Source organism: Micropterus dolomieu, linkage group LG01 (assembly GCF_021292245.1).
Source record: "Micropterus dolomieu isolate WLL.071019.BEF.003 ecotype Adirondacks linkage group LG01, ASM2129224v1, whole genome shotgun sequence".
Classification (NCBI taxonomy): domain Eukaryota; kingdom Metazoa; phylum Chordata; class Actinopteri; order Centrarchiformes; family Centrarchidae; genus Micropterus; species Micropterus dolomieu.
Genome location: NC_060150.1, coordinates 18,221,509 through 18,234,569, shown reverse-complemented (window position 1 = coordinate 18,234,569; position 13,061 = coordinate 18,221,509). Strand labels below are relative to the sequence as shown.

Here is a 13,061-nt window from a genome sequence, read left to right as displayed (position 1 = left end):
CCTAGTAGGCCTATTTATTTTCATTCATTACACAATATGAATAAGCTATGCAGACAGTTGTAAAGAAAGAACATCTTTTTCTTCTGTTCTCTACTTGTTATAGTTACACAGTATTAGGGGTGTGGGCTGTATTAAAAGTATCCACTGTTCTCCCATGCTCTAACACACAGTAACGATGAAATGTGTGCTGTTCTCACATTCTTCCTCTGTATGTACACATAAACAACAAGGCAGGGAAATATAAAAGGAATTTATTTTATTGTTTGGGTACATTATTGTTCAGTGTACATGGTCACATCTGAAACAAACTTTACGTGCTTGATAACTCTCCCACCCCGCAGACATCTACACGCCAATACCGATTTATATTCATAGCGGCAAGTGCTATGTAGCTCCACATAGGGGACACAGGAAGTGACATATAGCACCTTCATGCGGCGTCGGAACCGCGTAGGAAATTCACAGCCGCACCAGAAGAGCTCCCGAATATGCAACTCGGCCGGTTCACGCGCGGACGCGCTACAAGTGCGAGGGCCCGCCCAACGCTGCTTGCAGCTTTAATTTTTTTTTTTTTTCTTTTTTCTGCAAAGTAGGCTCAACTGACATGGCCTAAACATTCTCGAAAACTCACCAAAATTTGCCAACATGTCAGACCCGGTGAAAAATTTCGTATTCTACAAGTTTCGCACATGGGCATTGCAAAATGACTCGCTAGCGCCACCTAGAAAATTGGAAAAAATTAGCCCCTCGTTCACGTTCAAACTACATGTACGAAATTTTCTGGGGACATGTATCATATCAAGACGCACAAAAAAGCCTCAAGAACCCATAGCCTAAAGTCAACAGGAAGTCGGCCATTTTGAATTTTACGGCCATTTTTGGATGATTTACACACTTCGTACTTTAACGAACTCCTCCTAGGGATTTAGTCGGAACGACGTCAAATTTCTGCTGTGCCTTCTAAAGGCATTGACGATGAAAAGTTGTGCTATTTGCGCGTTTTCGTCAATGGGCGTGTCCGTGGCGTCGATGATTCGCTATGAAACAGGAAGTTGTTGTAACTTCAGTGTACATGCTCACATCTGGACCAAACTGTACATGTAGGATGAGAGTCCCGCCCTGAACACATGTTCATGCTGATATTCACCCACAGTCATAGCGCCACCTGCTGGCAACAGGAAGTGACTTTTAACGAAGCAGCCCCCGCCGCACGTTTCACCTACGTGCACGAATTTTCTGTGGTACGTGTATCTTGTCCAGACGCACAAAAAAGCCTCTTGGAGCGATGCCCTAAAATCAACAGGAAGTCGGCCATTTTGAATTTTACGTCAAATTTTGGATGATTTACACACTTCGTACTTTAACGAACTCCTCCTAGGGATTTAGTCCGACCGACCTCAAATTTGTGCTGTGCCTTCTAAAGCCATTGAAGATGAAAAGTTGTGCTATTTGCAAGTTTTCGTCAATGGGCGTGTCCGTGGCGTGGCGTCAAAGATCAGCTCTTCGCCATGACACGGAAGTTGTCGTAACTTCAGTGTACATGCTCACATCTGGACCAAACTGTACATGTAGGATGAGAGTCCCGCCCTGAACACATGTACATGCTGACATTCACCCACAGTCATAGCGCCACCTGCTGGCAACAGGAAGTGACTTTTAACGAAGCAGCCCCCGCCGCACGTTTCACCTACGTGCACGAATTTTCTGTGGTACGTGTATCTTGTCCAGACGCACAAAAAAGCCTCTTGGAGCGATGCCCTAAAACCAACAGGAAGTTGGCCATTTTGAATTTTACGTCAAATTTTGGATGATTTACACACTTCGTACTTTAACGAACTCCTCCTAGGGATTTAGTCGGACCGACCTCAAATTTCTGCTGTGCCTTCTAAAGGCATTGAAGATGAAAAGTTGTGCTATTTGCGAGTTTTCGTCAATGGGCGTGTCCGTGGCGTGGCGTCAAAGATCAATTCTTCGCAACGACACAGGAAGTTGTTGTAACTTCAGTGTACATGCTCACATCTTAACCAAACTTTACGTGCTTGATAACTCTCCCATCCCGCAGACATCTACACGCCAATACCTATTTTATATTCATAGCGTCAAGTGCTATGTAGCTCCACATAGGGGACACAGGAAGTGACATATAACACCTTCATGCGGTGTCGGAACCGCGTAGCAAATTCACAGCCGCAACCTGTCCTGCCCGGCAGCCTGGTATAGAGTATAAGGAGCTGGATACCATATTGTGCCAGACAGAGAACAAGAGAGTATTAATATACTCCTTTGTCTGTTTTATTATTTATTTAAATTTATTTGTCACCGGGCCGGACAGGGGACAGACATGGGAATGGGGGATAGAAACACCACATAAACAGAGAGCGCAGAGAAAGGACAACACCTGCAAGAGAACGGGGATGGGGGGTGGGGACAACAGGAAATAGCAGAAGGAAACACCAATTGCAGAAAGCAACAAAACCTGCAAGAAAATGGGTAGGGGGGCTTGGGCGGAGAAAACCAAACTTGGTCCCTTGTCTGCAGGTGTGTCAACTTGGAGGGATCCAGCACCTGGTGGACCAGCTGGATCACAAGGTGGCTGAGGTTCAGAAGAGCGCCTGCGGGGCCCTGAGGAACCTGGTGTATGGCAAGGCCACCGACAACAACAAGGTAGCACTGAGGAACTGTGGAGGCGTCCCCGCCCTGCTGCGCCTCCTGAGGAAAACAACTGACAATGAAGTCCGCGAGCTGGTCACTGGTACGTCTAGTCTGGTTTGATATAAGGTGCTCTGTGGAGTTTCCTTCTAAACAAACAAAAGTTATCTTTATTCAGAGTTTCTCACCAAAATGCATTGTGGATGTGTCGTATAACAAACATGTTTACATCCTTATTTGCTCAAAAATTACACAGGGTACCTTTAATTGTCCAAGAGATCCAGCTGGTCAGACATCCCTTGTGTTGGGCAGTTGTCAACTCAGATTCGTCGTTTTCTTCCCAAAGGGATAAATTCAGTTGAAAGCAGCATCCACATTGACAAAAACAGTTTTCAATTTTGAAATCCCGCTGTGATGTGTGTGGGTGTTCGCCTGCTTGCGAGGTTCGTTGGCCACCCAACTGGCCAGCTTGCTGGCTGAGCATCGGTCTGTGTTGCCGTCTGACTGGCTGGCAGTGTATTAATCTGTGTATCGGCTGTTCTGTGGGAGGTGAGAGCGGCAGCGGCTTAGACACTCGGCGCACAGTGTTGACAGAACAGATCTCGGCACAGTCCTTGGGACAGATGCTTAGATAATGTGATTTGGAAACAGGATGCCGGTGACAGCTCTGCAGCCACACCACACAGACTGTTTTAATACAGGAGATATGAAGCTGCTAGACTGCTCAGAGTCTTCAGTTTATTATAAAGCTTTGGGGGAGGTTTTAATTTTACAGCTCAGATCAGGATTTTGATAATCAAAGATGGACTTCACACTTTGGTAGACCTAAATAGCCACAGGATGTCCATTTTCTCTCCTCCTTTTTTCTCCTAAAGTGTGATCTTGATCTACCATATCCCTAAATCAAGTACACAAGTCAAGTAAATTTAGAAAATATACCTGCTTTTAAAGATTCAACACTTTGTTTTTACATATTTTAAAAGCAAAAGGATAAACAAAAAACACTTCTGCATCTCAGAATGTTTTTCTTCTTGACATCCCTCTCCCTGTGGAAGTTTATTCCACCTCGCCGCTTCTGATTTAAACTGATGACATCACTGTATTTTTTTTACAAAGATTTAGTATCTTGCAGCTTGCAGGGTGGAGTGAGGCTCTAACACTGTTGTGCTTTGATTCACACCCACGCTAAAAATATGCACCTGTGAACTTACAAAGACTTTTATAGGAGGAAGAAAATGGTAAAGAGAGAGATTAAAGACACAGAAAACAATAAAACAACAGTGTAATCAAGAGAAAGCCAAAGAAAAGACGTGGGAAAAGACTTGATTTGTTCCGTGTCAAGCGAAACCCTGCACGATTTTCTCACGAGTGCCTTTTGCTTTCAGCGTTGACCTTTGCAGGGGTGCCAGAAGTCCCTCCTCTGATGAAACAGAGAAGGAGAAGATGCTATCTGTAGCTGCTACATCTCTAATTTCACCAGACAAAGTGAAATTAGCTGTTTTAAGAGGCCATATTTTTATGGCATTAGTTTAATCTGTGTAAAATGACAATTCAATGTTTAACAGCGGTTCTGACTCGGCTGAAGTCCATCACTCTCTGTCTGCTAACTTCTGACACATTTCTCATCTTGCAATGTGTTGTTGTATTCCTTACTGCTTTCAAAATAAAAGCATAAGCTGTCTGTCGGACTAGATCAAACGAATGACGTGTATTTGATATTATAGGATTATTTTTATACAAGTAATATTCTCTTTGAAATAAATTTACTGTTTCATAGTCGCTTATTTCAGTTTTGTGCAAGAGGAATTAAAGGCCTGTCCCATATGGACGACTTTCCCAAATATAGGCGGGTCAATTCAGTGATTTTAGCAAATAAAAGCCCGGACTATTAGTCAAAGTGTGGCATCAATTATGTTGCTCTGAGACATTGTTGAACAATTCCTATAACAAGACAAAAACCTTCCAGTGCAGTTAGAAAAGTGACGTCTTTTCAAACAATTTTAACCCTCCTTTATTGGCACCCTGCAACCACAGGAGTCCTGTGGAACCTGTCCTCATGTGACGCAGTGAAGATGACCATCATCCGCGACGCTCTGACCACGCTGACCAACACAGTCGTCATCCCACACTCAGGCTGGAGCAGCGTCTCGCACCGTGATGAACACAAAGTCAAGTTCCAGTCCTCCCTGCTGCTACGTAACACCACCGGCTGTCTGAGGTGATGAATAAAACATACGCACACCCTCCTTAATGTTTTAAATTAATAGTTTTTTTTGTAAATGTCTCTTGTTACAGCTCAAGTCCTCCCATTTGAAAAATTAAAAACTAACATTTCTAACTGTTGATGCCTCCATTATTCCAATTGTTTATCATTGTTAATCATATTATTTGCTGATGATGTTTATGCGTATTCATCAGCAGTATACCTCGTTACATTTAAAACTATCCCCAAACCACGCAAATCCATTCTTATTCCTTAATAAAAATAGATTTAACAAAGTGCCTCGCCTCCTACGCCTGTTGCGTTACCAGGCGTGCTGTTAGCTCATTAAATCAATTCTTGTTTTGAAACACAACAATGACTTTTGGATTTATTGGTCGCTGCTTTTTCCTGTCTGCTTTTCATTGTTATGATTCCACAGCACATAATCACAGTCACATAATCATCGCTGCGAGGCTCAGTAATGGAGATAATATGCAGGCATAAAGTCATCAAGTATGCAATTGATCACATTAGCCTACAGAGGCAAATAACAGCAGCAAGTGTGTCTCTGTGTCTAAAAAGTCACAGCCCAGGATGAAGGTTTAGATTCATTATCTGCTACTTTTACATCAATAAATGCAGCAGACCTGTGTGTAGCACACTTGAAGAAAATATGACTGACAGAGCAGATGTTCTCAAGATAATAATGCAGAAAAGTTATTGTATTGTATGTTAAATTAAAGCTGCATATGGCAACTTTATACATTCAGGACTCCAGATCGAGAGTGAGAGTGATGGCACGTACATACTAAGACAGAAGTGGCCGAAAAAGGCAAACAAACATGCCAAATTTAGGATATAGTGCTATATTGTCAAGTTACAGTATTTTTAGTCAAGTCAAGTTTATTTGTATAGCACATTTCATAGAGTGCAGACTCAATGTGCTTCAAAGAGAAAAAACGTATGTATAACATAGTTACATGACATGACTAAGCCTATGTGTAAGCTAATGTGTAAAGTGATAATAATAATAACGACAGGGTAAAACCAAAGAAGGCATTACAGTAAAAGAAACTAGCTGATCAAGCACTTAAAATGTAACCATAACCTTGCGAGAAGATATTTTGGTTAAAGTCTGCTTTTAAAAGAGTAAACTGTAACAGACCTCAGCTCAGGTGGTAGGGAGTACCAAAGGGTGGGTGCATGATGACTAAAGGCACCAAAGGCAAAGTTAGAGTTTACTCTCTGTACTGTGAGGAGACCTTTGCTCGATGATCTGAGGGATCTGACTGGTGTGTAATTAGTGAGCATGTCCGTGATATAGGGAGCCATTCGTAGATTTAAAAATAACAAGTACTTTAAAATTCTTGGTTTTACTGCGAGCCACTGTAGGGTAGTTAATATTGGAGTGTGATCAGATATTTTGGTTTAAGTAAAAACTGACTGCTGCATTCTGAATGAGCTGGAGTTTATTCAACATTCAACAATTACTGTTGTCTAGTCTACTGGAGATAAAAGCATGAATCAGTTTCAGATTCTTTCTGGGACATAAAGCATCTAACTTTAGCTGTATTTCTAAGATGATGTGCAAGGCAAGTTTATTTGAATAGCACATTTCAACAACAAGGTAATTCAAAGTGCTTTACATTAAACATAAAAGCAACATAGGGAAATTGAAAAATACACATTAAAATATAATTTTGGTGAAACAGAAAATAAAAACAGGATTAAAAAAATGATAATAAAGAGGGTAAAACAGGACAGTAAAAGTTACAGTGCAGTGTACAGTCAGGGTTAAAAAAGTTAAATGGAAAATAAAAACAGGCTGAGGGGTTGAGCAAGGGGTTGAGTGTACTGGAAATTAAGATCAGCATCTTACATCACACCTAGGTTTTTGGCATTCTCACAAGGTTTTGAAGAGAGGGGAGTTAACAATGAATGAATCTGTTGCCTTAAAGCCTTGGGACCTACTAGGAGAATCTCTGTTTTGTCTTTATTTAAACTTTTTTTGGCCATTCTGATTTTAATATCAATTTCTTTTGACAGTTATGATGTCATGCTTGAAACAAGTAGAGAAAGAAGAACGTCTTCTACCAAGCAAATGAAAACAATTTTTGACCAGCTTTGTAGGCATTGGGTCACATGCACATGTTCATTACTTTGAATCTGGGCAGTTGGAAAAAGAGTTTATTGGAAACAAATTTGTTGCATTTCAATCCCCATACAACCAACTTTGCAGCCATACAACATCTTGAGATATCAGAAACACAGGAATATTTCCCATTTCTGCCATCCTGCAGTGTATTTGTGTTGGCAGAGGAGTAACCACACCTGAAACCTGATTTCATTATAATGAGCAAACAAATGACCCATGAGAGCATAATCTATTGAATGAATTTGACAACTATGCTTTGCAATACTTGCTCTGATTGATCACCATCTTCTCTAAGTCAAATGAAGTAAACCTGCTGAGTGGAGACTTCCTAGTCTAAATGCTTGAAACTGGCAGAATTGGACGAGTGCCAGTCACTCTTTATTGTCAAGAGACTATCAGAAACCAAGTCCAGGTGTAGTTTCCTGAAGTACGAACTGGGGCTCTTGCAATGCAATAACTTTCATTTTAACTACTCAGACAAAATTAATTTAAATTGCTTTCATAAACATCTTTGATCCTGACTGCACACACACTGGTGATCCTTTATTTCCTCTAATAGAACATCTTTAATGACTCTGCTACTGGGAAACCACATCTCTGTGCATACAGGCCTCCAGCATTTATCTGCATTCAGACTGACTGAGGCTTTAGATTGATGGTATAGAAGTGCATTGTGGGATTTATGCGCTGTTTTGCTGTCTTCTCATGTCAGCTCTCCATTAGCAGTGGCTGGAGGTTCCTATTGGAGGATCAGCTCCTTCCTTTACTGTATCCGGGCAGGCTTTTAAGCCACCCTGTGGGGAAACCCACACACTGCATCTCAGTCTGAATTAATGTGTCGGTCTCCCTCTGTGTGCGTGCGTGTGTGTGTGCGTGTGTGTGTGTGTGTGTGTGTTTGAGGAATCTGAGCTCAGCAGGTGAGGAAGCCAGGAGTCAGCTGCGTTGCTGTGAAGGTCTGGTGGACTCGCTGCTTCACGTCCTCAAAGCCTGCGTCAACACCTCCGACTACGACAGCAAGGTGCTGTAAACACAGACGCACACTTGTTTATGTCACTGTTACTCCTCTGAGGCTTACCCTTACTTTAACCCTAACACAGACATTATCAAATCCTTAGCCTTAAAATGATTATTGTACCAACAGTTAACACATAGGTTCCTGTACTAATCAAGTGCTTGCTGCTATTGCCATTACTACTGCGATTCTATTGTAAATGCATTTTTTTGCAACTTAAGAGCATCTTTACTTTTGTTTATCAGTGTGCAGGCATACACACCTGAAACTATTTGTTTAAAAAAGTTAAAAACATACGCACACTAATTTTCTTTTCACCAGATTTATACTTCCAGTCACAAAAGGTTTCGTTAGAGCATCTGTTTCTTCAGAGGCCAGGATTAAACAGCGCCAACCCTTTAACAATTATTCTATAATTCTATACTTTATTGCCTTTTTCTCTAGTGCCACCTTCAGGCTCAAACTTCAATTTGTATAAAACAATTCTCAAAATCTCTGGCAAATGACCATAAAACATACTTTAACACTCTCCCGATGATCTTTCTATTATGTTATATTTAGTCTTTTATACTTCTTCATCTCCCACCTAAGATCGTGGAGAACAGCGTCTGCACGCTGAGGAACCTCTCGTACCGGCTGGAGGTGGAGATGCCCTCCTCTCGTCTCCTCGGCAACCAGGAGCTGGACACCCTGCTGGGCTTCTCCTCTCCGGCCAAGGAGCTGGACTACCTCTGCTGGGGCAAGAGGAGGCGCGGCAGAAAGAGGGGCGGCTGGCCCGACGACAAGGTACGAACACAGACGGTGGGCTTTCGCTAAGGGGTTGTGTTTGTATAACTGAAGGAATTATTACAAAGATTATTGTAAAAAGGTTTTGCTGGCAGACATGGCTTCCATGTCAGAAGGCTTTTGAATTATACTTTAGCCAAAAGGGGGCACCAGATTCTGCTGTGCTGTCACTGGATGCTGAAAAAGCCTTTGACAGAGTTGAATGGCCGTACCTATCTGGAATTCTTATGCGTTTTTGCCTAGGATGGAAATTCTTGCATATACACACACAAGCCGTTTTCTTGGTCAATTGGGTCATTTACGTGAATCGCGTGGAACCGGAGAGTTGGTTTTTTTTTGGGGGGGTGATCATTCTTATAGTTGACATTTCTCAGGGTCATTCAGAATCTTAGCACTTCTGTCAGAATCTTGAAGCACACAGCGTCAACTGAGCTCGCCATTGGATGAGACACCTGGCTACCATGCGAGTCTGATGGAAACTCATAACGTGAAGGAATCTTAAGTGAAATTCGAGGTAAGTCAAGCTTTTTGGAGCAACAACAGCTATTTCTTTGCTTGATTCAATTAACGTTAGCTACTGCTTTTTTATGTGATATAATTTACAATAATATTATATTGTCGTCATACCTATTACGTTATTATAATTACGTTAAGCTATGCTAAAAGTGGTACCGAGATCGGCTGAATGGTTTCCAAAACGGTAAAGAACAATTGTTTTACTTGAGGGGAGGTGAAAAATTAGCTTAATTCCCCAAATGGTGGAATATCCCTGTAACGTTAACTAGGCTTATCATTAGCCGGGTCCTCTGCCCTGAGTTCCGAGATATATGGCTACTACTTGAATTCTGAGCTACCCTGAATATTAGGTTGTCGTGCGCGCTCACGCGTTAGGCAGTCATTCGTGATGTGGGTAAGTTAAATGTGAGTGTTTACACAACAGCTGATGCGAGAGTAAGTGTAACATAAAGCAATTTGCAATTTGGCAACCGTGTTAATCTCTTGTTGCATGGGATGCGCCGCATACCTGGTAAACAGTAATTTCTAACAACATAGGGCTATTTAGATAAACAATCTGGCGAGCGTTTTGTTTTAGGCTAATACACCAACAAAATCGAGCCTCTCCTTTATTGAGTTATATCTCTTTTTTGTGCATGTAACAGGTTTGCAAAGTGAAAAAGCCCAAAATCCAGCCCAAAGGGAGATCCCATCTCCCACAGAAAGCACTGCTTTGAACCGCTTGAAAACAGCTCGTTTGTTGACTTGTGACGTCAAAATGAAAACGTGTCATAAAGCTTGCCAAGCAGCTTGCGGGGTCAGGCACGCCCTCAAACCAAGCTAGTCTGAGCGGATGCCCTTTGGCTCGACTCGCCTTTGTTTGGGTTTCCATTGTAGAAATGTTGTACCTGTACTTGCTTCCAGGTATTTTTTTTCGTATCACCTCACCTCCCTCGAGGTTCCAAGCGAGCTGAGGGATACTAAAATGTAACGTGAAAACACAACAGACTGCTGATTGGTCGGAGAGAATATTCACTATTCACTGCATCATCATTGCATGTGCCAGCTGCGTGGATCGCTGTTGTGTGTGTCGCATTGAACATTACGTCGCGGCAGTTGTGTGTGGCGTCGCTATCACGACAAGCTACGTACTATCTCTGGTTACTATCTGCAATGGAAAATGGAGCAGGGCTGAGTAGAGTCGAGTCTATGGATTTGCGCTATGGTAGCATTTTTCGGCAAGGCAGCATAGATCATCAGAACACCAGCAACAGTTCAACGTTTAGTCCTAATGGTAAGATGTGGAACAATGATGTTGTGTGGTTGTGGACTGGTAATAACTTATACCATCAGCTAGGTTACGGTCGCAGTCTGAAGCGGCTTTGATTTGGATCACACTACCTTGTTTCTTACGACCCGCCCTTCTCTGCTTCTGGTTGGATAGTAGTCCTTACCGTAGTCCTTAAAGCGTCTGCACTGCTTTCTTACAGTGCAGACGCTTTGCTGCTTGCTCTTGCCTCTGCTTGCATTCTTTTGCTTAAACTCTCTTTTTTTCTGCTAGAAATCAGCAGCTCTTGGATACTTTTAAATCACTGGGACTGTCAGATAATATAGGCTCTTGCCATACTTTAAAACCTTTTATGATCTTAGTGCTACGCGAGTGCGGCCTATCAATGGCACTAGCCTGTACTGCAGTGACTGGAGTTATAGCTAATGCTAATTAGCAACAAGATGCAAGGATGTAAGGAGAGAGAGAGGGGAGGGAGGCAGCCTACACAATATACACACAGAGGTACAGACAGTGAAGGTGATGTTGCTATAGACTAAATGAAATATGGTACAGATATTTAGGGCCCGAGCACGACCGTGTGTGGTCCCTATTGAATTTGCTAAGATTATTAGGGCCCGAGCACGACCGTGTGAGGTCCCTATTGAATTTGCTAAGATTATATATATATATTTTTAGGGCCCGAGCACGACCGTGTGAGGTCCCTATTGAATTTGCTAGGATTATATTTAGAGCCCGAGCACGACCGTGTGAGGTCCCTATTGAATTTGCTAAGATTATTAGGGCCCGAGCACGACCGTGCGAGGTCCCTATTGAATTTGCTAAGATTATATTTAGGGCCCGAGCATGACCGTGTGAGGTCCCTATTGAATTTGCTTGGATTTTTTTTTAGGGCCCGAGCACGACCGTGTGAGGTCCCTATTGAATTTGCTCGGATTATATTCTTTTTTAGGGCCCGAGCACGACCGTGCGAGGTCCCTATTGAATTTGCTCGGATTATTAGGGCCCGAGCACGACCGTGTGAGGTCCCTATTGAATTTGCTTGGATTATTAGGGCCCGAGCACGACCGTGTGAGGTCCCTATTGAATTTGCTCGGATTATATATTTAGGGCCCGAGCACGACCGTGTGAGGTCCCTATTGAATTTGCTAGGATTATATTTAGGGCCCGAGCACGACCGTGTGAGGTCCCTATTGAATTTGCTAAGATTATTAGGGCCCGAGCACGACCGTGTGAGGTCCCTATTGAATTTGCTCGGATTATATATATTTAGGGCCCGAGCACGACCGTGTGAGGTCCCTATTGAATTTGCTCGGATTATATATTTTATTTTTAGGGCCCGAGCACGACCGTGTGAGGTCCCTATTGAATTTGCTCGGATTATATATTTATTTTTTTTTTTTATTTTTTTTTTTCTGCAAAGTAGGCTCAACTGACATGGCCTAAACATACTCGAAAACTCACCAAAATTTGCAAACATGTCAGAACCGGTGAAAAAATTAGCCCCTCGTTCACGTTCAACCTACATGTACGAAATTTTCTGGGGACATGTATCATATCGAGACGCACAAAAAAGCCTCAAGAACCCATAGCCTAAAGTCAACAGGAAGTCGGCCATTTTGAATTTTACGGCCATTTTTGGATGATTTACACACTTCGTACTTTAACGAACTCCTCCTAGGGATTTAGTCGGATCGACGTCAAATTTCTGCTGTGCCTTCTAAAGGCATTGACGATGAAAAGTTGTGCTATTTGCGCGTTTTCGTCAATGGGCGTGTCCGTGGCGTCGATGATTCGCTATGAAACAGGAAGTTGTTGTAACTTCAGTGTACATGCTCACATCTGGACCAAACTGTACATCTAGGATGAGAGTCCCACCCTGAACACATGTACATGCCGACTTTCACCCACAGTCATAGCGCCACCTGCTGGCAACAGAAAGTGACCTTTAACGAAGCAGCCCCCGCCGCACGTTTCACCTACGTGCACGAATTTTCTTTGGTACGTGTATCTTGTCCAGACGCACAAAAAAGTCTCTTGGAGCCATAGCCTAAAATCAACAGGAAGTCGGCCATTTTGAATTTTACGTCAAATTTTGGATGATTTACACACTTCGTACTTTAACGAACTCCTCCTAGGGATTTAGTCCGACCGACCTCAAATTTGTGCTGTGCCTTCTAAAGGCATTGAAGATGAAAAGTTGTGCTATTTGCAAGTTTTCGTCAATGGGCGTGTCCGTGGCGTGGCGTCAAAGATCAACTCTTTGCCATGACACGGAAGTTGTCGTAGCTTCAGTGTACATGCTCACATCTGCACCAAGCTGTACATGTAGGATGAGAGTCCCGCCCTGAACACATGTACATGCTGATATTCACCCACAGTCATAGCGCCACCTGCTGGCAACAGGAAGTGACTTTTAACGAAGCAGCCCCCGCCGCACGTTTCACCTACGTGCACGAATTTTCTGTGGTAC

General features: G+C 42.7%; 1 protein-coding gene across 3 annotated transcripts in view; it reads left to right on the top strand.

The window, feature by feature from the left end:
* The window catches only part of LOC123977760 (plakophilin-4-like), a 58,419-nt gene that overhangs the window by 37,177 nt on the left and 8,181 nt on the right, over positions 1-13,061 (top strand). For all 3 annotated transcript variants that reach the window (XM_046060725.1, XM_046060716.1, XM_046060734.1), the window contains 4 exons: positions 2,539-2,752; positions 4,684-4,867; positions 7,908-8,025; positions 8,611-8,805. In XM_046060725.1, coding sequence (XP_045916681.1) covers positions 2,539-2,752; positions 4,684-4,867; positions 7,908-8,025; positions 8,611-8,805 — 711 coding nt within the window. The remainder of the gene's footprint in view (positions 1-2,538; positions 2,753-4,683; positions 4,868-7,907; positions 8,026-8,610; positions 8,806-13,061) is intronic.